The sequence below is a fragment of the Harpia harpyja genome, chromosome W, assembly GCF_026419915.1.
Source record: "Harpia harpyja isolate bHarHar1 chromosome W, bHarHar1 primary haplotype, whole genome shotgun sequence".
In the NCBI taxonomy this organism is placed as follows: domain Eukaryota; kingdom Metazoa; phylum Chordata; class Aves; order Accipitriformes; family Accipitridae; genus Harpia; species Harpia harpyja.
Genome location: NC_068968.1, coordinates 11,238,694 through 11,264,275, shown reverse-complemented (window position 1 = coordinate 11,264,275; position 25,582 = coordinate 11,238,694). Strand labels below are relative to the sequence as shown.

Genomic DNA, 25,582 nt, shown 5'->3' with positions numbered 1-25,582 from the left:
TCTATGGGACCTGACGAGATGCATCCAAGAGACCTGAGGGAACTGGCTGACGTAGTTGCCAAGCCACTCTCCATGATATTTGAAAAGTCATGGCAGTCAGGTTAAGTCCCTGGTGACTGGAAAAAGGGAAACATTGCACCCATTTTTAAAAAGGGTAGAAAGGAGGACCCTGGGAACTACCGACCTCACCTCTGTGCCTGGGAAGATCATGGAACAGATCCTTCTAGAAGCTATGCTAAGGCACATGGAGGACAGGGAAGGGATTTCAGACAGCCAGCGTGGCTTCACCAAGGGCAAGTCCTGCCTAACCAACCTAGTGGCCTTCTATGATGGAGTGACTACACAGTGGACAAGGGAAGAGCTACAGATGTCATTTACCTGGACTTCTGTAAGGCCTTTGACATGGTCCCCCACAACATCCTTCTCTCTAAATTGGAGAGATATGGATTTGATGGATGGACCGTTCGGTGGATAAGGGATTGGCTGGATGGTTGCATCCAGAGAGTAGTGGTCAATGGCTCAATGTCCAAGTGGAAACCTGTCCTGGTTTCAGCTGGGACAGAGTTAATTTTCTTTCTAGTAGCTGGTACAGTGCTATGTTTTGAGTTAGGGATGAGAAGAATGTTGATAACACTGATGTTTTCAGTTGTTGCTAAGTAATGTTTAGTCTAAAGTCAAGGATTTTTCAGCTTCTCATGCCCAGCCAGCAAGAAGGCTGGAGGGGCACAAGAAGTTGGCACAGGACACAGCCAGGGCACCTGACCCAAAGTGGCCAACGGGGTATTCCATACCATGTGACGTCCCATCTAGTATATAAACTGGGGGGAGTGGGGGTGGGGGGATTGCCGCTCAGGAAACTAACTGGGTGTCAATCAGCGGGTGGTGAGCAATTGCACTATGCATCATTTGTACATTCCAATCCTTTCATTATTACTGCTGTCATTTTATTAGTGTTATCATTATCATTATTAGTTTCTTCTTTTCTGTTCTATTAAACCATTCTTATCTCAACCCACGAGTTTTACTTCTTTTCCCAATTTTCTCCCCCATCCCACTGGGTGGAGGGGAGTGAGTGAGCAGCTGCATGGTGCTTAGTTGCTGGCTGGGGTTAAACCATGACAAAACCAGTAACAAGTGGTGTCCCTCAGGGGTCCATACTGGGACTGATACTATTTAATATCTTCATCAACAACATAGACAGTGGGATCGAGTGCACCCTCAGCAAGTTTGCAGATGACACCAAGCTGAGTGGTGCAGTTGACATGCCTGAGGGACAGGATGCCATCCAGAGGGACCTGGACAAGCTCGAGAAGTGGGCCCATGTGAACCTCACGAAGTTCAACAAGGCCAAGTGCAAGGTCCTGCCTCTGGGTCAGGGCAACCCCAGGTGTCAATACAGGCTAAGGGATGAAGGGATTGAGAGCAGCCCTGTGGAGAAGGACTTGGGGGTACCGGTGGATGAAAAACTGGACATGAGCCAGCAATGTGCACTCGCAGCCCAGAAAGCCAACCGTATCCTGGGCTGCATAAAAAGAAGCATGGCCAGCAGGTTGAGGGAAGTAATTCTGCCCCTCTACTCTGCTCCGGTGACATCACACCTGGAGTCCTGCATCCAGCTGTGGAGTCCTCAGTACAAGACAGACATGGACCAGTTGGAGTGGGTCCAGAGGAGGGCCACAAAAGTGATTAGAGGGATGGAACACCCCTCTAATGAAGAAAGGCTGAGAGAGTTGGGGTTGTTCAGCTTGGAGAAGAGAAGGCTCCAGGAAGACATTATTGCAGCCTTTCAATACGTAAAGGGGAGTTATAAGAAAGATGGGGACAGACTTGTTTCCCACATCTTGTCCTGTCCAGGCTGTCACAGTCTGTTTGGATCTCTCAAATTTACAGGACAACGTACACTGTGATTTAAACTTTTGTGCTGGTTTTGGCTGGGATAGAGTTAATATTCTTCATAGTAGCTAGCATGGGGCTATGTTTTGGATTTGTGATCAAAACAGTGTTGATGACACAGGGATGTTTTCATTACTGCTGAGCAGTGCTTATACAGAGTCAAGGCCTTTTCTGCTTCTCACCCCACCCCACCAGCAAGTAGGCTGGGGGTGCACAAGAAGTTGGGAGGGGACACAGCTGGGACAGCTGACCCCAACTGACCAAAGGGATATTCCAGACCATATGACGTCATGCTCAGCATATAAAGCTGGGGGAAGAAGAAGGAAGGGGGGACGTTCGGAGTGATGGCATTTTTGTCTTCCCAAGTAACCATTACACGTGATGGAGCCCCGCTTTCCTGAAGATGGCTGAACACCTGCCTGCTGATGGGAAGTAGTGAATGAATTCCTTATTTTGCTTTTCTTGCATGTGCAGCTTTTGCTTTACCTATTAAACTGCCTTTATCTCAACCCATGAGTTTTCTCACTTTTACCCTTCTGATTCTCTCCCCAATCCCATTGTGGGGGGAGTGAGCGAGTGGCTGCATGGTGCTTAGTTGCCGGCTGGGGTTAAACCATGACATAAGGCCTGTTGCGATAGGACAAGGGGTAATGGTTTTAAACTAAAAGAAGGTAGATTTAGACTAGATATAAGGAAGAAATTTTTTACAATGAGGGTGGTGAAACACTGGAACAGGTTGCCCAGAGAGGTGGTAGATGCCCCATCCCTGGAAACATTCAAGGTCAGGTTGGACAGGGCTTTGAGCAACCTTATCTAGTTGAAGATGTCCCTGATCATTGCAGGGGGGGTTGGACTAGATGACCTTTAAAGGTCCCTTCCAACCCAAACCATTCTATGACACTTGCTTTCCTCCAGTCCTCAGGCACTTCTCCCAGTTGCCATGATCAATCAAAGATTATCGAGAGTGGCCTCGCAATGACACCTGCCAGTTCCCTCAGCACTTGTGGGTGCATCCCATCAGGGCCCATGAACCTATGCATGTCCAGTTTGCCTAAATATTCCCTGACCTGATCCTCTTCCACCAAGGGTACATCTTCCTTGCTCCAGACTTTCCCCCAGTCTCTGGGGCCAGGGATTCCTGAAGGCCAGTCTTGCTAGTAAAGACTGAGGTGAAGAAGGCATTCAGTACCTCAGCCTTTTTCATGTCCTACGTTACCAGGACCCTGCTCCATTCAGCAGCATGCCCACATCTTCCTTAGTCTTCCCTTTTGTCACCTATATACTTATAGAGGCCCTTCTTGTTGCCTTTGACAGCCCTCACCAGATTCAATTCCAAGTGGGTTTTGGCTTTCCTAACTGCATCTCTGCATTCTTGGAGAGTGTCTCTGTATTCCTCCCAGGTTACCAGTCCCTGCTTCCACCTTCTGTATACCTCCTTTTTGTTTTTGAGTTTTGCCAGGAGCTCCTTGTTTATCCATGCAGGCCTACTGGCATTTTTGCCTGACTTCCTGCTTGTTGGGATGGGCTGCTCTTGAACTATTTCTTCCTAAACTCATTTTACTACTTCCCCCCCAACCCTTTGGAATCTTACGTGGGGCAATTTTTAATTGAATACAGTCAGTATTACAGCTGAAGCACACTAGCAGCAGGAAACAGGCTCATTTCTGTGAGGAGAGCCAAATAAGGAAGTGGACCCAACCAGATGCAGGGGACAGATATAGCAACAGAGCATGGCAATAGCAAAGGACAGCACAAGCAATAACAACATCTGGGCATGCAGAATATAAGAAGCCTAGTCCAAAAGGCTTTTAAAACAGCAGTGACACTGTGCATTGGAGTTAGGGGCTAGAGTAAGAATACAATGGAATTTAGGACAGTATGGGAAAAGAAAGTTGAGAGGAAAGAGAGTGCAAGCTCTGAGATAGGTCAGAAACTCTAGAGATCAGGTATAACTAATGGAGAAAGGCAGTTCTGAAGTATGAGTAGGCCCAAGTTTTCTATAATCAGAACCCTAATTTGCAGGCTAAAAAAAATATCCCCAAACCCCCAGAAACCCCACATAAGCAGGACACTGCATCCCATCAGATGCTGGAAATATGACACCCCTACCATCATTCATAAAATTACTTTTAGAAGTGCACATGCAAGCATACCACTGAAATTTTAGATTCCACCATCCATTGCATTGTATTGGGACTATTTGTACAGGAATAACTGAAGTCACTATCGCAATGGTTCAGCCTTCCCAACATCATCCTTCAGCATTCAGGCTACTGGTTAGCTGTCCTATCCAGTCTACTTTTTCTCCACCCCCCTGTATACAGTTTATACCTATCAGGTATCAATAAACTGTACAAATAGTGATGTACAAATACTGACGTAACAGTATGGTATGCATTTATGCAATATGGAGCTATATTCCACTTCATTTTTTCTTTTTGCATTAATTAGTTACTGAAGTTTTTCTATGTTTTACTTTATAAGACTTACAAAAGAAACATGAGTATGAAAAACAAAATAAGATTACTTTCTGGTATTTTTAAACTTATTCTTTACAAACATCACTGGTCACCTACAGCTGAGAACAACTGCTGTTTACATTGCACCGCAATGCATCTTAAGCATCTTAAGAACGCTGATAAAAAATACCTCCTTTTCGGCCAATTCGACTATCCATAAACTTCTCTATAGTTTCAAATTCATCTTCTTCAGGCTGCGGGACATCTTCTCCACAAACTTCCAACAAGTCATCAGAATCTGTCTTGGTTTCTTCAGTTTCTTTGTAACTAACATTGACTGTTGCCTGGCGACGAGATCCTCTCTTGTCATAGTCATCATCATCCGATGAATCAAGCTGCCTCTTTTTCTGTCCTGCAATCTTTTTGCTGCTTTTTGGCTCAATTCTTGAAGACAATAAGATACAACACAACAGTGGGGTTTCAACACAGACAGCTACAAGCCTTCTGTATTTGTTTCTGAATACATATATTTCATGACTGCTCAGTTACACCACTTTCAGTTGGAGCAGGCAGGAAAGAGGTATTCAACAGAAACCACTGGTGTGATAACAACTTTTGTAGCTTAAAAAAAGTCTTCAAGTTCTGTAATAAATATTAATGTTTTCATTTGCCTGTATAGTAGTACAATACTTGATTATGAATTAGAAATAGTACCAGAGTATCTAAAATGCAAGACTTCTTACCTGCTTGGAGGTTTCTGGCTTTTGACCTTGTTTTTTGGCTCATAGTCAGATTCACTATCTTCACAACTGCTTTTCTCTCTATCTTCCTCTGATTCAGAATCAGAACCAGTTCCTGATACTGACCCTGACCCAGACATTTGCCAGTCTTCACTGTACATATTGAGAGACAAAACAGTAACTCACATTAGTTTTTTGGGAGGTTTTTTGTTTGTTTTGTTTTTAAATCAGGTATTCACCACAGGTTTGCTACTTCAATTTCAACATTCTTCACAGAAATAAAAATGTTATAATAGTCATTTCAGCTAGAAGGACAGAAACTTATCATCAATGGATAACAGGTAAAAATACCCAATGGCTTCAAAGGGAGTTGAATTAAGTTTTCTGTTATCAAGAGGTAGATGCAAAAAACAAATCAAACCAAAAATCTGGATTTCTGTATAAATTACAGCTTTAATAGTTGAGTTAATTTGACATCAATAAACCCAAAGTCCTTAACAAGACTTTAGCTGGAAAGATACATATTTACTGGAACTTACCTATGCTCAAGTCATAAAACCCCATAACATTATATTTTGCAAAATCCCAAATTCTTCAACAGCTATGTTCCCTGTGCCTCGTGAATAATTAGGAACTTCAGCACAGGAACCAAAAATAATGCAGAATCGGATTTGAGAAACACACAGAAAGACTTGAACCATGGCAATCTGAGAGGCATTGGCTCCCAAAAGCCCTCACTGAGCTTCTAAATCAGTGCTTCACACCCATGCAAGATACTATGAGTAAGCCACTTGTGACTCCCAGTGGCAGTATCCCTGTGCTCCTGCTTAGCTGAGATCTTTTACTTTGCAACAGGAAAGATGCACCCACTGATCGACAGTATCTTACCTCAGGCTCTGTTTGTACAGACTCTGTACAAAGAAATTTAATCTTAATAGCTTGGGGGGGGGGAAGTAAAGTCTGGCATGCATTCTTGAAAGGTTGCTAAATCTTTATACTACCATCTATTATCAGGTTTAGGGGTCTTTGACCAAGATGCTCAAACAGTACTAATGGCCTTCAAAGGTGGAATATTACTCAAAGACCTTTTCATTAAATTTCAGATCAGGAAGCCTAAGAATCAGTGCTTTCACACTTCTTTCACTTAAATATACATTGGTCCCAGAAGTTACATTTTTATTGTGGTCAATACATCTGTGTGTCTTGGAAATACTATAGAATCATCTGTCTCCTTAAAAGATTTTTTTTTCTGCAAGCAGTAAATTAAAAAACACCCAAACAACAACCCCCCAAAATAAAAACACCCCCCCCAACCCACCAACTCCCCCGCCCTATGCAAATCCACAACCTGTATTTATTTGGAGATATAGACAACATATAAAACACCATATTCTAGGGCTTGGATCCTGTACTAAGTTTATATATATAGAAATCTGATCTGCGTGCCAGATAACAACTGCAAACATACTTGTTCAAAATATGTATAAATCAAAATTGAAGCACTGGATATATGAGGTTATTTGGCTACTAGTTTCTAAACTTAAATATCTTTCCTGTAACAGAGTATGTTATTAGGTGTAATCATTCTTAAGTAACAGAAGACTGTGAATAACAATTCATCACTAGAGAAGTACTATTTTGCATAGCAAGCTTTTTTGCCCCCCCCCCCATTTCTTGAAGATATTATATTGGCAACCCTGAATATTGAGATGATTCAATTAACTGGAGAAGAGGAATGAGAGAATGATTCAATTTCTATACACTGTTCATAAAAAAAACCAACCCCCCAAACCCCAAACAAAACACCAACAAAAACACACACCCCCACGCACTGCCCCCCCAGGTCACTACCAATGGGAAGGTATAACCTTTTTCACAAACTTTTTTATCTACAGCTTAAAATCAGCTCAATTTCAACTTAGCTTTATTTACTAGCCAAGAGAGCTTATTACTGTCAAACCTGTAATAATTTTGGGGGGTTTTGCCTCTAAAATGTTTAAAAATTTGGCATGAACTACAGGATTCCAACTTAAATTTTATCTGAGACAACCTACTTAAGTAGTTTCCTATTTCTTCAATAATATTCAGGGAGGACTTTCAACTCAAAAATATGCCACAAATAAGACTACTTTAAAAATAAAAAGTGCTGATGAACATTTTTCAGTAACACTGTAGGTAATACAGACTCTTTTGCTCAGAAATGAATAGCGATACATATGTTCCTTTGAGAGTATTTATTTTAAAATATTCCAAAACATTAATCAAAACTGAGAAGCACAAGATTATGTATTTCAAGTGCAGAGAAGTGAAGCCTGGGTAATTATAAGCATTATGTCACCATAACAAAAAATTATATTATTTATGAAAAACATCTTACTCTCTATGTTTTTTCTTCTTGGTTTCACTGGAAGAGTCATCTGCAGAATCTTCACTGCTTGATGAATCCTGCAGATGAAGAAAAGAATATATACAATTCATTACCACAAAAAGAATGAAGTATTTTTAGCATTAAAAAGATAATTCAGCTCCTACTTTCAAACTGAAATCATATTCTTCATGTCTCATCCTCTTCATCCCCCTCAGTGTACCCACTGATACTGAATGAGATCAGGATTGCTATTGATTTCATATTTCTCCATCTATCAATATACCATGTCAGCAGAACTCTAGAAAACACTACAAAAACTCTGTCTTAAAATATAATCATTGTGCCTACATGTAGTCATGGTTTAGACTGCTGCAAGTTAATAAATCAAGATGAAGGTTCTATCAAAAGCCTAATAAAATCTCCTGCCCTTTGAGAGCTCTCTCACCTTTCATATCCTCTCACATTTAAACACCACTAAGAAAATTTTGAGAATACATGTATGTTTCTTTTCTCTCCACTCCTAAACAAAAAATAATAAATAAATCGATGAACCCTCTTAAAATTGTTTCCCTAAAACCAATCTCATAGAGATTAAATTTTGATCATTTTTATCCTAAAAAAGAGTCTTCAGGAAAAGAGTACTTAGCAACAGCTATAAATTAATATTTTAACTATATATGATTAACTCCTTCCTTTAGTTTTAATCTGACTAAAAAAAAAAAACCAAAAAAACCCCACCCACAGTAATGATTAAAGACTTGTGATCACAATGCTTACTTTTTTTTTTTAATAATGAAGAAAATATGAAAGCCTGCTTTTAAATAAATTTTAATTCACAGTCACTAGTGTCCTTAAAAGATATTCCTACTGCACAAAGTCAATTTTTGTTTAGCCTATGGTTTAGGTTTTAAAAATCTCTAAAATTGAAGCATGGTTCTTAAAATACAAGAATTCTTTTGTAACTGTTACAAAAGTTGCAAAAATCTAGCTTTCTATTCCATATAGTGCTTTTGAAAACTGCAACAGCTACCTTTTTCACTATACTATTGTTTCTATATAAAGTCTTTTAGCATTTTTAACTGTCTTTATGGAACTCAGAAGGCAGAAATACAATGAAAGTTAATACTACGTGACTTGAAAATTTTGTCCATACATCACAGAATATCTAGCTAAAAATATCAATCTCAACTGCTATCATTTTGGCACAACTCACCTGAAAACATGCAACTAAATTCTCCCCCCCCATGTTTCCTTATAAACATGTCAGTTATTTGAACATTACTTTTATAGACTAAAACAAGACTTTTTAAACATACACACACACTTAAGAGAACAGAACTGGGCTCTACATAATTTTATTCTAACATGCGGGGTAATGAGACATGCATGTTTACATTTTATTTACTAATTTATATGTTATTCACCTCTTCTGAACTGCTGTCTGATGAGGCTGCCTTCTGCTGTTGTTGCTTCTTGAGCACTGCTGCTCTCTGCACAGCAAGTATAGTTGGACTGGACTTCCAAAACTGAATTGGAATTCAAATACAAGAGTCATTTAAACCTATTGAAACTTTAAAGTTTACCACATACTTACTTTTCTTAAGATGAGCAGCATCGCTATTAAGAAAAAACTCACTATAAAATACCACATGCATTAATAATATGGGATAGCATTTTAAAGTAGTGAGACTTCTGCAGAAAGGAATGTTATATGAGAATTGCCAGCACGATTTTTACAGTAAGTATAACAATAGTTGTGCAGGCCTCTGTATTATTAAGATAACTTTTTTTTTTTAAAGTAAATTTTTAAACTGATCTAGATAAGTCCTTTCAGGCCACTTAGATGATATATTTTTGCTTCCTATGGGAATACTGAAGTACACAGAATCATAGAATATCTCAAGTTGGAAGGGATCATCAAGTCCAACTCCCTGCTCCTCACAGGACTACCTAAAACTAAACCATATGACTAACAGCATCATCCAGACTCTCCTTGAACTCTGACAGGCTTGGTGCTGTGACCACTTCCCTGGTCCAGTGCCTGTTCCCTTCTCTTCTCCAAGCTGAACAAGTGACCTCAGCTGCTCCTCATAAGTCTTGCCCTCGAGACCTTTCACCATCTTGGTCATTTATAAAAACATCGAAGAGAACTGGCCCTAACATTGAGCCCTGGGGAACTCCACTGGTGACTGGCCGCCAGCCTGATGTAACCCCATTTACTACAACTCTTTGAGCCCAACCCATCGGCCAATTGTTCACCCATCATATTATGGACTTGTCCAGCTGTGTGCTGGACATTTTGTCCAGAAGGATACTGTGAGAGACACTATCAAAAGCATGAACATGAACAACAACAACAAAAAAAAACACAAAAAAAGAATCCTTAACAGCCTTTGAATCTTACGGTAGGAAATATTTTATTACCTTTCATATATATCATATATCATCCAAATTAAGGCCATATTACACAGAGAAACAGGAGAATTTAGGTAACTTTCATCCATTGCATTTAAGAGATTTCTAAACACCACTTTTCTTCTAAATTTGGAAGACTTTATCCCCATACAGAAGACAAGCTGCATCTAAGCCTGAAATTGTCATACAATCATTTGTTGATATGAAGAAACTAAGCATTAGAGAGACAACTTTAAAAAAATTTTAGAAATAACAACATTATGTGTGGCTTTGTCTTCAAAAATATGCAATAAGTTGATAGGTGCTTCTGCGTGATAAAATTTAGGTAATTATCTAACTGTAGGTATTTACAGAGATGAGAATTTAAGAGCCCAATGTTTGTTATGAGAGCTAACCATGTGCATTCACTAAACCAATCAAGTTAGAATTCTAAGTAAAAATTATGGGGGTTTTGTTTGTTTAAATTAAAACTGCTCTTGTAACTACTCTGCACAGAGTGGTTTTTTTCCCCACAAAGGGTTAATTTACATGTTTTGTTTTACCTCAGATCCATCAACTTTTGGTGGTGGTTTAGCTTGAACTTGTTTCTTCTCTCTAGATGTGTCAGACTCTGATTCTGATTGACTGCCTGACTCTGAACCAGACTCGGAGCCACTGCTACATGATTGACTGCTACTTCCATCACTACTGCTTCCAGAGCTTGAACCAGATCCAGAAGCTGATGCTGACCCAGAATCATCATCTGATTGGCTGCAATTAGAAATTAACACGACATTACACAATGGCTAATTAAATAGGATTTAAAAAAAAAAAAAGTCACATTAAAAAGGCTTTAGCTTCACATATAAATCAATTGTTAGGTTAACCCAGACACGTGGATAGCATGCAAATGAATGTACTGGATTAAATAAATCAGGAATGAAAATTCAGAGTTTAATCAGATCCTTTTCACTAAACCTTAAAAGAAAAAAAGGGGGGGGGAGGGAGAGAGAGGCGAGAAAGAAGGGAGAACATTAATCATTAATGTAGAGGAGTCAAAAGAGGGTATTTCTCACCCACCCAAACCCTTAGCTCTATCAAACCCCACGTATTTTTGTGTATACACACACACACACTTGTTTTAAGTCTTTTTAGATCAGCAGCGTGTCCCCCCCCAAATTTTTTTTTTGAGCATGCATTTCTTCAAAGCAATTATAAACTCCGTTTTGTTTCCCTAGTTTTACTTTTTTCATAAAAAAAAAAATAGGGAAAAAAAAGAAGTATCTTTAAGGAAGCACTTGCAAACTACATTTCATGTTGTGATTTGGACCAACTATATACAAAATACTACCAAACACTTGATTAAATAAAGTGTTTATAAAAATAACTGGAAAACCAGAAGTGTGTTGTCACACATAATATAAATTCATGCAGACCATCTTATACTGTTAAAGTAACAGCAGTAAAATTCCCCACACAGACAAACTCTGAATTTGTCACTGAATAAATGACTTGTGCCAAGTCATATAATCAGTGACCTTAGCATATTCTTGGGCCACTGGATTATTCCACCTGTACATTTATTTCACACTAGATTTAACATATTTAAATAGAATAATATTTCAAGTTAAACATTTATTTCATGACTATTCAAAACCATAGAAACATTTGGTTTTCTAAAACAATTTTACAAAGGAACAGAGTTAAGACTTTAATAAAATTCCTCATTACGTTAAATACTACCATACTTTAGAGATATCAAGAGGGAAAACATTGGAATTGCAACACCACACAAGCAAAATAATTGTAAATTATGTACACTTGGGTTGCAAGCATTTAAAAAGAAACAAACCCCCAGTAAAGATAATACCAAAAATCCAAAACAATAAAAACCCCAAAGCTGATATCAAAGTCTAAGCCTATCACTGCCAGGACAATTCATCTGGCTGTCAGCCAGCAAGGGGGGGGTGTGTGTGGGGTGGTAGGTTGATCATCTTCCCCTCTAGAACACACTCAATTGACAACATTTAAAGCCACAAAACAGAACAACTACTCTCCCTGTTGCTAACACCAATGAAATTGTACTAGTGAGGGAAAAAAAAATGAAGCTGTTCACAAACTGATTCCTGTAGACAGCACCTCAACCAACCAGCTGCATCTGTTGACTTTGAAAGAAAGAAACAAACCATGAAAAAGCTTCCTTATTTTGAAGTGGGGGATATGAAGAAATACGACTGCTGGGTTTACTTACACTTGCTGAGGAGAAAACTGGGGAGCAACAAGGCTGCTTCCAAACTTCCCATTCCTGTCATCAAGGGCCTACTTCAGGCATGATGCTATAACACTAACATATTAACCTGACTTGAAAAATAAAAGCAAAGCACCCACTGTAGAATATGACTGGAGTTTAAACTATTTACCAGAAATTAAGGGCAACATCCACCATGATTCACCAAAGATATTTTAAATACAATAGTATTATTGTACACAACTGTTACCTTACCTTAAGTGTTGGGTAAATTAGAGCGTTATAAAACAATAGCATTTCTCAGCATAGCATAGTGCCATAGGTAAATATCACAGGGACTATGGAAGATGGTACATGAAGAGAAGAAAATTCAGCAAGGAGAAACCTTGAGACACAAGTAAATACCTGCCAGACAAGTCCCTGTGACAAAATGCCACCAAAAATGCCTAAATCCTACATTTAGATAAATAAGCAAAAATCATGTCAGTAAGATTCACAGTTGATGGGAAATTTTAACAGTTTAATGTTTTTCAACATAGGAAGTAAGCGGCAAGTTCAAAAACAAAAGGATTGTGAGATAGAAAGAAAAAGTCTAATAGATATTGCAAGTATTTGCTCAGGAGCTAGATGTAAAGACCTCGACTAATTCCAAATCATTTTCTTTATGAAGAGATCAACTAGCTATCATCTATGTTCTCCATTAAGTAATACCAATCCATCAACAGATGTGGATCATACAATATTCAGTGTTCGGACAAAATACGTAGGCTCCTTATCTTGGCACCGCTGTCTAATTACAATGGTGTTTGAGAATTTTGAAAAATTTGAATACCCTTGGGATGTTGAAACCAGCATGGTCCTATTGCTAGGAACTAGCATGTTCCTGAATGTGGACATAACAAACTGCATATCAACTAATAGTAACACCTGAAAAAGAGTAAAGGTTTCAAAGTCAGTATTCAACTGACTTTTTAATAAATGCAAGATTATAGTACAAATCTGTAGCTAGAAGCAAGAGGGATGGGGAGGTGAAGAAAGGAAAATACAAGAAACAAAAAAATCAAATAATAAGGTTCACCACAATTGTTTCAGGGCTACCCTAATGAAACCCTCTACGAGGAAGAATGCAGGGTCACTACTGTAGACTAACAGCTAATTTGTACTTAGAATAAAGAAAAAACAGAAAGATAAAGTTTAAAGGCCCTACCATCCACAAGGTCTTACTAAGCTGTCTTATCCCACAGTGTTAAATCAGCACAACAAGAAAAATGGGAAAAGGCAAACTGAGCATCAGCAAGTATTTTTGAAAACAAGGCCTTGCTAAAACATTTATCAAATCTTGAGATGCTATGGCAGTGCTCATACAGGCTTTAAAGAGTTTCAAATTCACTGGTAAAAAGTACCTATGGGAGTTCAAGTGCAGAGGACTAGTGCATACTGGGTAGAGTTTACTTCAACTCTAGTCATCCAAATTAATGCAGATGTGTGAAACTACACTAGAGTTTCTGTCTGTACACCCTCTTATATGTACCACATATTTGCAGAGATCTTGATGTAACTACAGCACACACAAAAAACAGACAAGATGAATAGCTGTGACTTTGTTTTTACTGAAGTGTGGAGAACTTGCCTATTCACTGGCCACAGGATGACCAGCTGTGGAAGGCTCCGAGGACTACCAGCACACATTTAATTTATCATGTGTTCTCATTGGGGGGGAGGTCCATTTCTACCCTAAGCTTCAGTAGAACTTTGACTTGGAGACACAACCCCTACAAGGGCAGTATTATAGCCCAAAAGTTTGTATCTACAAAGGAGGTAGGAAGCAGGGAAATATATGAGTACATTCTGCATATTCTGCAATGAAGATACACTACAGATTGCTGAGACCGTACAAGCAGCACTGCATGACACAATACTTTTAAAACTCAAATAGCTGCAATAGTCTATATATCAAAGGACTTTCCTCTGAGAAATATAATGAATTTAAGCCAACAGTAACGATGATGAGGAACCCTAGGCAAAACACACACTATACAGTAAATGCTACAGGATAAATGCTCAATTTTCAGCATTAAAAAAACCCAAACAACAAACCACCACCCCCCCCCCAAACACCCCCAAACCCCAACTTTTCCAAACATCAGAGAGAAAATTAATATTTTTTATTTCTACCGCTGAGATCACTGTAGTCTAAGAGCCAGAAGAGAACAAGTTTATGCCAAGGCAAATCACTAGCTGTCACATATTTCCAGGTGCAGACTGTATCCTTGTTTTTCTTGTACTTCGGCCAAACCTTAAAAAAAATAATTTATTTTTTTTTAAACATAACATTCCTTCTTTCACAAAGTGTAAAACTTATATGTCAGTATTTCAAACTATGACGTTCAACTGACTTTTTTTAAATAAGAACTTAATACTAGCATCTTTCAAATTCAATCTTACACTAACATAGGTGTCATGAAAAGGCTTAAGAACAAGGAACTCAGTTTAGCCACTCCCTCTATCAAAAACACTGCCTCTGCTCTCTCATAGAAATCTTTTTTTTTTTCTTAAACCTAGGGGAAAAAAAAAATATCTGTGTATATACACACAAAAATAAAATGGAAAACTGCGAACAGGGCACGCAAACAGGGATCGAGAGGGCGCCGCAGTTTGCGCAGCAGGGCGCGCAGAAGGGCACGTGAGAAGGGCCGTGCACCCTGCTTGTAGGCCCACAGCCCAGGGAAGTGCTCTAGGTCTCTGCCAGGATGGTGGGCACTCGCCTCAGAGTTAAAACCAGTGTTTCTACAAAGAAAGCCCCTGAGATGTGGTGGTGGGTTGACCCTGGCTGGACCAAAGCCACTCTATCACTCCCCCCCTCAGCTAGACAGGGGAGAGAAAATATAACAAAAGGCTCATGGGTCAAGATAAGGACAGGGAGAGATCACTCAACCAATTACTGTCACGGGCAAACCAGACTCGACTTAGGGAAAATTAACTTAATTTATTGCCAACCCAATCAGAGTAGGGTAATGAGAAATAAAACCAAATCTTAAAACACCTTCCCCCCCACTGATGTCAGATACAGAAAGTCCTGTGGTAGATTAGAAAGTCCTGTTTTAAATTAAGTTAGTTAGCCAAGATCATTCTGATCTTTTCTATTCTTCCTGTTTAATGGTGCCTCACCTGGAGCACCAATTCTGATCCTTTCTATTCTTCCTGATTGATGGCGCGTCCCTCTCAGCAGGAAAATGAACCATTGACCCGATACAGAGCGGCTTAGCGGTCAAAGCGAGGAGGGGCTACCTCCCCAAATGACCACCGAAGACCACCCAAGACCCCCGCGCATGCGGAGAAGGCACCTGATGTGTCATGGTTATGTAATCCTATGCATATGCATTAGATTGTTTGAACATGTACTAGGTAGGAGTAGTTTAATAAATTAGGTGCAATTGTTACTGTATAAAAGGGACACACCTGATGAATCTGGTGTGCTTGATTTGTGGAAAGTCCACTGAGCACCCTGCGCAGAATAAAGCAATATCTCTCCTGAGTGTGTGAGATTGGTCTATTGCACACCGGGTAACGAATCCGCTTTTAGGACACCACCACCTCTCCCTTCTTCCCGGGCACAGCTTCACTCCCAAATTCTCTACCTACCCCCCCCAGCAGCGCAGGGGGATGGGGAATGGGGGTTATGGTCAGTTCATCACACGTTGTCTCTGCCGCTCCTTCCTCCTCAGGGGCAGGACTCCTCACACTCTTCCCCTGCTCCAGCATGGGGTCCCTCCCACGGGAGACAGTCCTCCACGAACTTCTCCAACGTGGGTCCCTTCCACGGGGTGCAGTCCTTCAGGAGCACACTGCTCCAGCATGGGTACCCCACAGGGTCACAAGTCCTGCCAGAAAACCTGCTCCAACGTGGGCACCTCTCTCCACGGGTCTGCAGGTCCTGCCAGGAGCCTGCTCCAGCGCAGGCTTCCCACGGGGTCACAGCCTCCTTTGGGCATCCACCTGCTCCACCGTGGACCTCCATGGGCTGCAGGGGGACAGCCTGCCTCACCATGGTCTTCGCCACGGGCTGCAGGGGAATCTCTGCTCCAGCACCTGGAGCACCTCCTCCCCCTCCTTCACTGACCTTGGTGTCTGCAGGGTTGTTTCTCTTACGTGTTCTCACTCCTCTCTCCAGCTGCAGTTTCTGTGTCGCAGCAATTTTTTTTTTTTTCCCTTTCTTAAATATGTTATCCCAGAGGCTCTACCACTGTCGCTGATTGGCTCGGCCTTGGCCAGCGGCGGGTCTGTCTTGGAGCCGGCTGGCATTGGCTCTGTCGGACATAGGGGAAGCTTCTAGCAGCTTCTCACTGAAGCCACCCCTGTAGCCCCCCCAGCTACCAAAACCTTGCCATGCAAACCCAATACAGGGGCACTGAGGTGCCCGTCTGCCGGCCTGACAGGGAGACACGAGAGGTATGCTGCCTTCCAGGAGCTAAGGTCCGAGATGTTGCCGAGAGGGTGCCAGAACTTGTCAAGAGCACAGACTACTATCCGTTGCTACTCTTTCATGTGGGCACGAATGACACTGCAAGCCGGAACCTGGCCAGAATCAAAGAAGACTACAAAGCCCTGGGGGTGCAAGCAAAAATTATTGGTGCCCAAGTTATCTTTTCTTCCATTTTACCAGTTAGAGGAAAGGGTGCAGCCAGAAATAGACGTATAATGCAAATCAACTTCTGGCTTCGTGGCTGGTGCCGTCGTGAGGGTTTTGGCTTTTATGACAATGGGACATTCTTCGATGACTACAGCCTGTTAGGGAGGGATGGGATCCACCTGTCTAGAAGAGACAAGGGAATCTTTGGCAGCAGGCTGGCCAACTTGGTGAGGCGGCCTTTAAACTGAAGGACTTGGGGGGGGGGGGGGGGGCGGGGTCCAAAGTGGCAACGCTCACACCATTGCAACCAACTGGGGAATAAGCCAGGCCAACCAGAGCAGCGACAAATGTTCCTTAGCTGCCTCCCAAGATGAGAACCAGAAGACCAACCACGTCAAGGGTATGTATACCAATGCGCGCAGCCTGGGGAACAAACAGGGGGAACCGGAGCTCCGCGCCCAGTCAGAAAGTTATGATATCATAGGAATAACTGAAACATGGTGGGACAACTCACATGACTGGAGGATCGCGATGGATGGCTATAGGCTGTTTTGTAAAGACAGGCAGGGAAAAAGAAGAGGAGGAGAGAGGAGGAGTCGTTGCACTCTATGTTAGGGAGAACCTTGAATGTATAGAAGTCAACTACGGCGACTGTGGAAGCCCTATCAAATGCCTCTGGGTCAGGATCAGAGGGGTCGTCTCCAAGGAGGATCTTACAGTAGGCATCTGCTACCGACCTCCAAACCAAGATGATAAGACCAACAAAGCAATATTTGGGTCACTTAAGCAAGCTTCAGGTCAATAGAACCTGGTTCTTATGGGTGACTTCAACTACCCAGACATTTGTTGGAAGAACAATACAGGAGCTCACATGTCATCCATCAAGTTCCTGGAATGTGTAGAGGACTGCTTCCTCATACAAATGTTAGATGTGCCAACCAGGAATGAGGCACTGCTGGACTTGCTACTCACAAACCAAGAAAACCTGCTTTGTAATATCTCGGTTAGTGATAGCCTTGACTGCAGTGATCACAGTACTGTGGAGTTTGGGATCCTGCTGAGCACGCTGAAGGTTAGTACTAAGACAAAGGTTTTAGATTTTAGAAGAGCAAACTTCAGCTTGCTCAGAGCTCAATTGGGAGGGATTCCATGGGAAGCTTCCACAGAGGATAAAGGAGCTAGCGAGTGCCAGGAGTTTTTCAAGAATGCTCTCCTGGAAGCACAAAAACAGTTCATCCCCTTTAAAGGTAAGGGAAGTAGGCGGAGCAAGAGACCCCCTTGGCTTAAGTGCGAGCTTCTGAGTCTGCTCAAAACCAAAAGAGAAGCATACCAGAGATGGAAAAGCAGATGAATACCAGTTGAGAACTACAAGGGCATTGCCAGGGCGTGCAGAGATGCAGTTAGAAAAGCAAAAGCTCAGCTCAAATTGAAATAGATGCCAGAGATGCCAAAAACTACAAGAAAGGGTTCTTCAGGTACGCAAACAACAAGCAGAAACAGAAGGAAAATATTGGCCCACTGTTAAACAGGAGAGGTGAATTAGTCACCAACAACACTGAAAAGGCAGAGGTTCTCAACACTTTCTTCACCTCTGTCTTTACCAGCACTGCTGGGCCCCAGGCCTTGGGAACAAAAATCCAGGTTGATGCAAACACAGACCCACCGTCAGTGAAGGAAGAGTTGGTATGTGAACTATTACAGGAGCTTAACCCCTACAAATCGATGGGCCCTGACAATATCCACCCAAGGATGTTAAGAGAGCTGGCTGAGGTCGTTGCGAGGCCGCTCTCCATAATCTTTGAGAAGTCGTGGAGATCAGGGGACATCCCAGAAGCCTGGAAGAAGGCTAATGTCACCCCCATCTACAAGAAGGGCTTAAAGGCCGATCCGGGAAATTATAGGCCCATCAGTCTTACTTCAGTCCCTGGGAAAGTTATGGAACGAATCCTCCTGTGGGCTATCACAAGTCAAATGAAGCACGTGATTGAGAAAAGCCAGCACGGGTTCACCAAGGGCTAATCGTGCTTGACAAACCTGATCGCCTTCTACAACAAAGTAACCTGCTCAGTTGATGTGGGGTGAGTGGCAGACATTGTCTACCTGGATTTCTCCAAGGCTTTCGATATGGTTTCCCACAGCCTCCTCCTAGAGAAACTGATGCGTTACAGTCTAGACAAGTGATCTGTGCGGTGGGTGGGAACTGGCTGACAGGCTGCACCCAGAGGGTGATAGTAAATGGCTCCTTTTCAAACTGGCAACCTGTCACAAGTGGCGTCCCCCAGGGATCGATATTGGGCCCAACGCTGCTTAATATCTTCATAAGTGATCTGGACGATGGGATCAAGTGTACTCTGATGAAGTTTGCCAATGATACCAAACTGAGTGGGGAAGTGGACACTTCGGAAGGGAGAGCCACCCTGCAGGAAGACCTGGATAGGCTGGAAGAGTGGGCTAACAAGAACCTTATGAAGTTCAACAAAGCCAAATGCAAGGTCTTGCACCTGCAAAAACATAATCCAGGAATGCAGCACAGGCTGGGATCTGCCCGGCTGGGGAGCAGCTCTGTGGAAAGGGACCTGGGGATCCTGGTGGACAACAATCTCAATATGAGTGAACAGCGTGCCGCTGTGGCAAAGCAAGCCAACAGGATGCTGGGTTGCATCAACAAGGGCATCACCAGCAGAGATAAAGAAGTCATTATCCCACTCTACTCAGCGCTTGTCAGGCCACACCTGGAATACGGTGTTCAGTTTTGGTCCCCGATATACAAAAAAAGATATGGACAGGCTGGAGAGGGTCCAGAGAAGGGCCACAAAGATGATCAAAGGACTGGGAAGCCTGCCATATGAGGAAAGGCTGAGAGAACTGGGTTTGTTCAGCCTTGAGAAAAGAAGGCTTAGGGGACACCTTATCACCATGTTCCAGTATTTAAAGGGTGGCTACAAAGAAGATGGAGACTTCCTTTTTACAAGGAGTCACATGGAAAAGAGGAGAGGTAATGGGTACAAGTTGCTCCTGGGGAGATTCCGATTGGACACAAGAGGAAAATTTTTCACAATGAGAACAATCAGCCATTGGAATAATCTCCCCAGGGAAGTGGTGGATTCCCCAACATTGGACACTTTTAAGATTCGGCTGGACAGAGTGCTGGGCCATCTTGTCTAGACCATGCTTTTGCCAAGAAAGGTTGGACCAGATGATCCTTGAGGTCCCTTCCAACCTGGTATTCTATGATTCTATGAACTCATTCCCTAACCAAGCTATTTGGAGATTGCAGCAGTTGAAAGAAAACATCTTTGTATTAATACCACAAAAAAAAGTTTCTTGCCTAAAAGGACTACTTACCTATTCAAACAGAAGTTGAATGGAAATTTTCAGCCTAAAATTTATTTCTCAGTTAGTTATCTTTAAAAGGTAACTACCTACATATTAGAATATGTAGGTAGTATAAGAAACAGATCAGCGTCAGCCAGACTACCAACTTGCATGATCAACTCCTGGGATAAAGCAGTGCCTTACTTGTTTTTGAAGTAATACTTGTAAGAAAGCAGCAACAATAAAGACGACAGACCTATTTAACTTTCTAAAAAAAATTCAAGTCTCCAAAATATGCCAAGACTTGCTTGGAACAAAGGAAGAAGCGTTATCTAAAGAGAAGACTAAACCCCTACTTTTTCCCCTCACACCAAAATGTCTGCAGCATTCTAGCCATGTATCTTAAGCAGTGTCCATAATAAAAACTGGGGTATTGAAAATTAATATTTTTTTTAAATTACATCTTACTGAAAAACTACTGTAGTAAGCTACTTCTTTTAGTAAGCTACTTCTTTTCAACACAGCTACTAGCAGTTTGCTACACCATGTCAATTCACCACCAGAGAGCATCCCTTTCTAGCACTTTGCTTTTGCACATGTAACTTCACTGGGATATATGTACTTGGCTTTTTATTTTTGTTTCACTTGTCTAGTGCTGATCTAGTCAAAATTTAACAGAGAGTCATTACTTCTCAGTATCACCTAAGCAGGGCCCAGATTCACCCTGCCTCAGGACTTAATTGTAGCCAGATTTTTTGCTACAGTATTTTAGCCAATGTATTCATGAAAGAAAAACAGAACTCTCCTTCCCCAGCCTCCCCACATTTTACTGCAAACACAAAACTACTGGCACACTAAGGGGTAAAAAGCAGTAATGGAGAGCAGCCTTCCTTTCTTCCTAACACGGACACATTAAGCAACCTTCAGTTATTAAAAATGAACATAAATCTCTAATCCCTGTCATGGGATTACCTATGTCCCTCTACCACATGAGCAGTAATTCAGATGCTAACCCTAGGAGGAAGGATGGAATTATTTAAGAAAAGGTACACAGTTACACACATGCACATGTTAAAAAAAAAAAAAGTTATATCTATCATCTCCTTGCAAATAGAGGGGAAACTAAGGAAGAAGTAACTTCAAAATTTCACTTTAAATGCTCCTATATTTACTGTGAATTTCAGCAATTTTCACACAATTTGAAAAATGGTACAAAGCAGCAGTATGAGCTATCACAGCTGAAGCCAAGCACCTTGAAAACACAGTCTTGGTCCTCAAACAATATATTTGCCTGCTGGTGGATGATGCTCCACAAGAATAACTTATTTTGACATTGCTATTAATGCCCTCTCCAACCTTCTCCCAACACAGCACCCCCTTAGTGGTGTCAGTGCAGTCTGTAGAAAGAACAGATTCAGCTTTTAAAAAACATCCTAGCAACTTACAGACCCCACAATGCAGTGTAACAAGTGAGCACAATTGAACAGGGCAATATTTCTTAAGACTGCTGTCCTGAAACCAAAGTATAAAACGGTGCAAATCAATACAGAATTTAGGAAAATTAACTAAATAAATTTCAAATGAAAAGGTTTTTTTTGTTGTTGTTTTCAATTTTAGTACATGCACACACATTCCACATTGCATCATGACAGACTGCAGTTGCTTTTCCAAGTGTTTAAAATGCTATGCAGTCTAATACCTTTTACCCTTTCTTCAAGGAGCATTGCTGACATAACTAAAAAAAAAAACACAAAAAAACCAAAACCTCTGCAGAACTCATTACACTGCAACATCTACCAGCATCGCTGTAAGTTCAGAGAACTTGCTCGCTATAGTTTTAAAAATCTAATTGTTTGAGGTTTTGAAGCTTGTAGGAAAAGACATACAAGATATAGAAGTTTCATACACATTTCTAGCAGCTCAGATGACATTTTCTTGATCCGCTAAAATGAATACTGTAACAGCTATTATATGGCAAAACCAATCATAATCAGCTTGAGAAAAATTCACATTCTTTTGAGAACTTGAAAGACAAGCAATCTCTCACTCCAACAACTTCTATCAGCAGCATGCCAGAAGTGGTGTAATCTTTCTTGAGGTTGAAAAGGAAAGGAGATACAGTTTAAGACAACATGTACATTTTCTAGAAATAATCATTGTGGGAGATTTCATGGAAAATGGGGGACATTTCTTTGAGCCTGATTATTTAGAGTTAGCATAAGTAGGCCGCAGTTAGCATGAGTGGGCTGGAGTACGTGACAGCTGCAGTATAAACGGACTTTGAACCACCAGAAAAACAACGGACATGAGGAACTTGGACAGTGGAGCAATTAATAAACAAGATAACAGAACTGCAGAGGCAAGAAGGAGCTGCAAGAGCTTTAACGCAATTAAGAAAGCTGTCATTTCGGCTTAGAGCATTTAACTGCGGGATGGGGACTTAGGAGTTGGTTTGTATCTTTGTTAAAAATTGGGGTTTCTTTTATTCTTGTGTATTTTATTAGGTATAATGTTGCTTTTACTGTGTTTAATTAATTGTGTTCATAGATCTTGTAGGTCACCTTGGCCAACATGACAGGTCAAGATTCTTTGTGCATTGCAACCGCGTCACAAAGCCCATGAACCAATAGACAGGATGGCTATGACTTGTGCAGCGTGCCTGGCCAGCGAGCGCATGCGTCATAGGCTCCCCATGTTGCAACTGAGGCGGATTTTGGCACACGCTGGCCACGTGTGCTGAAATCCGTTCCTCTGCAAATGTATAAATACCGGGATTTTCCGAAGAGCATCGGGCTGGTGTATGGCAAGGCCATCGTTGCCTCCGTGGGGACGCCCATGTAAAGCTGGCACCTACCGATTGCTGGGCTGAGTTTGCGGCGCAAGACGGCACAAGAATGTACGGATGGTCCATCTTCCTCACAGTCCTCGGATGGATGTAGTCATGGATACCACCGCAAGCCAAAGAAAACATCTGGATAACCCTGGCTGACATGACCGGACAAAATTGCTTATGCCTCCATACAGCAACACCAAACAATCCCTTTTACACAGGATTAATAGGGGGTTCCACTGGCATCAATGAAGTTTAAGAACTTCTTGATGGAGACTCCTGTGCAGCAGGTCATGGACTCAATGGATGGGAATGCCTGGTTTCCACGGATCGGGCATTCACCCTCATTGCCACCCCAGGAATCACAAATTCTGGGGTCCCTGAATACAGATTGGTGTAGTATTATCTGATTTACTGTTAGATGTAGATAGTATTAGACACACAACCTTACATAATAGAGCTGCTCTTAAATCATTAGTTAAGATAGTTTTGATTTATCTCGTAGTGGTTTTTTTTTTATTTTGTGTGCCTTGTATGTTGCAATGTGTTTAAAAATTAATTGATAGATCAAGTAAGGCTGTGTTAATTGATGAAAAACAAAAAAGGGGGAATTGTTGTGGACACATATTTAGCTAACGGTCGCAAGAGCATTCCAGACGCCTTTAGAAGGCCTTGAACAGAATAAACAAGAAGACAAAAAAAGAAAGATACCAATTAGAAGAACACAGGTGCGCATTCCACGATAAAGGGAACTTGGCACGAAGAACCTCAATTCGGCAGTTTATCTTGACCAATTAGACTGAGACAAGTTTTGCATGTTTTAGTTAATATAACCAATTATGTCTTATGTTTATGCGCGTGTACAGTGTTGATATAACCAATCATTAGGTGTAACTAGGTGCGTGGACAGCACATGCTAACCAATCTTTATTCAGCTTATGCGTGAACGGGAACCAGAATGAGTATATAAACCGAGCTATTTTGGCAATAAAGTGGCATCTGCTTGATCATATTGATTGTGTGCAGTGTCCGTGACTTCCGCGTCAACAAATCATTGCAAGCTATCATTGCTAACCAAGCTACAATTGAGAGCATTTCAGACTATACCAAAATTTGACTTTTAAAATAGTTGTTCCATTAGGGGAAAGAGAAAACACACACCCCCACCAAAACACAACACACTTTCATGATAGCAAGACCGTTTCCTTTCATCCTTTTATTAAAAGGAGCAGAACCTAAGTTCTATAATAAAAGCATTGAAAATGTAAATTCATGGAAATAATAGCTGTGAGATAGTCATATTTTAACATCCTTGTCATGTTTTTCTTTTCCTCCTTTGCCTATGGGCTTCTTTGATTTTCCCTGCATTATCTGTGGCGTAATATACAAGCAATTCCTCCTCTAGCTAAAGAGCTTTAAATGTTATCTGATGCTGTCCAGCTAAGGTCCATAATTTGTCTAACTTTTCTCACAATGAGTAATGCCTATTAACACAAAATAGCACCACTGACCTCTACAAGATTAATCACTTGAACTGGCACAACTAATTATCGAGATTCTGGTATCGTATCTCTAGCGTTAGGATGCAAGGAACATTAAAACTCAAATATTTCTTCAACCAAAGACTCAGAATACTGCCATAATTACCTGCTACCTAATGCTGTTAAATAAATATCATCTCAGGAACAGCAATTCTGATCCTGTGCTCTCCAGAGTTCCTCTTACGTAGGAGGACAGGCAAAGTGCTTTATTTCTTGCCCCCTTCTCTTACTGTAAAGTCCAGGGTCAGTACCTTCTCTTTAGATGCTTTTATTTGAAACAGTTCAGCAAAACACCATACTCATCCTGTTGCAGACACCTGAAGTAGCCTAAAAGAGAGGGCTTGGGTACAGCACAACCAGCCTTTTTTCCCCCTCTTTCAAAAAAGCATGCTTGAAACTGGAAGGTAGGAGGCAATCTTCAGATCTAAGCCTAAATTAGAACCTTCCTGTCGTTCCCTCGCGCTTTCTGAATATACTCAAGAGACTGGTAGAAAAACCATACATACCTTACATATAATGAGAAAAAGAGACAGTGTACAAAACTTAATTTTCAGTTAACTATTGTCTTGGTTTTGGCTGGGATACAGTTAATTTCTTTCTAGTAGCTGGTACACATGTAGAAGGTGCACACCACAAGGTGCTCTGTGGTTTTACCTATGTGACCATGGAGAGGACATGAGGAAATGGGATGAAAAACCTACCTTGGTCCTAGATGCACAGGTACATGAGTTGCGAGGAAAAACCACCACAAAAGGGGATACTACCAGGAAAAATGCCACTCCAGTTTCCAAACAGAGTAGAAGGGCTGATCTTACTTGTGATCCTCTTGAAGGGACTTCTAAGTAAACTTCACACAAAGTGGGTACTGGATACTCTGGCCAGGATTATAGGGGCCCCGCCTCCAGCCAGGTGGAGGAGAGGGACAACCGAGTCTACTGGACAGTGTGGATTCGATGGCCTGGCACATCAGACCCACAGGAATATAAGGCTCTAGTAGACACTGGTGCACAATGCACCCTAATGCCATCAAGTTATAAAGGGGCAGAACCCATTTGTATTTCTGGTGTGACAGGGGGATCCCAAGAGTTAACTGTATTGGAAGCTGAAGTAAGCCTAACTGGGAATGAATGGCAGAAACACCCCATTGTGACTGGCCCAGAGGCC

The 25,582-nt window shown here is 41.4% G+C and overlaps 1 protein-coding gene across 5 annotated transcripts in view; it reads right to left on the bottom strand.

The window, feature by feature from the left end:
* Nucleotides 1-25,582, bottom strand: part of LOC128136092 (chromodomain-helicase-DNA-binding protein 1) — an 84,398-nt gene that overhangs the window by 41,176 nt on the left and 17,640 nt on the right. For 4 of the 5 annotated variants that reach the window (XM_052775194.1, XM_052775196.1, XM_052775197.1 and 1 more), the window contains exons 3-7: nucleotides 10,418-10,625; nucleotides 8,885-8,986; nucleotides 7,470-7,537; nucleotides 5,096-5,245; nucleotides 4,543-4,796 (exon numbers count right to left, since the gene is read on the bottom strand). In XM_052775194.1, coding sequence (XP_052631154.1) covers nucleotides 4,543-4,796; nucleotides 5,096-5,245; nucleotides 7,470-7,537; nucleotides 8,885-8,986; nucleotides 10,418-10,625 — 782 coding nt within the window. The remainder of the gene's footprint in view (nucleotides 1-4,542; nucleotides 4,797-5,095; nucleotides 5,246-7,469; nucleotides 7,538-8,884; nucleotides 8,987-10,417; nucleotides 10,626-25,582) is intronic. The other variant, XM_052775198.1, reaches the window with a different exon arrangement.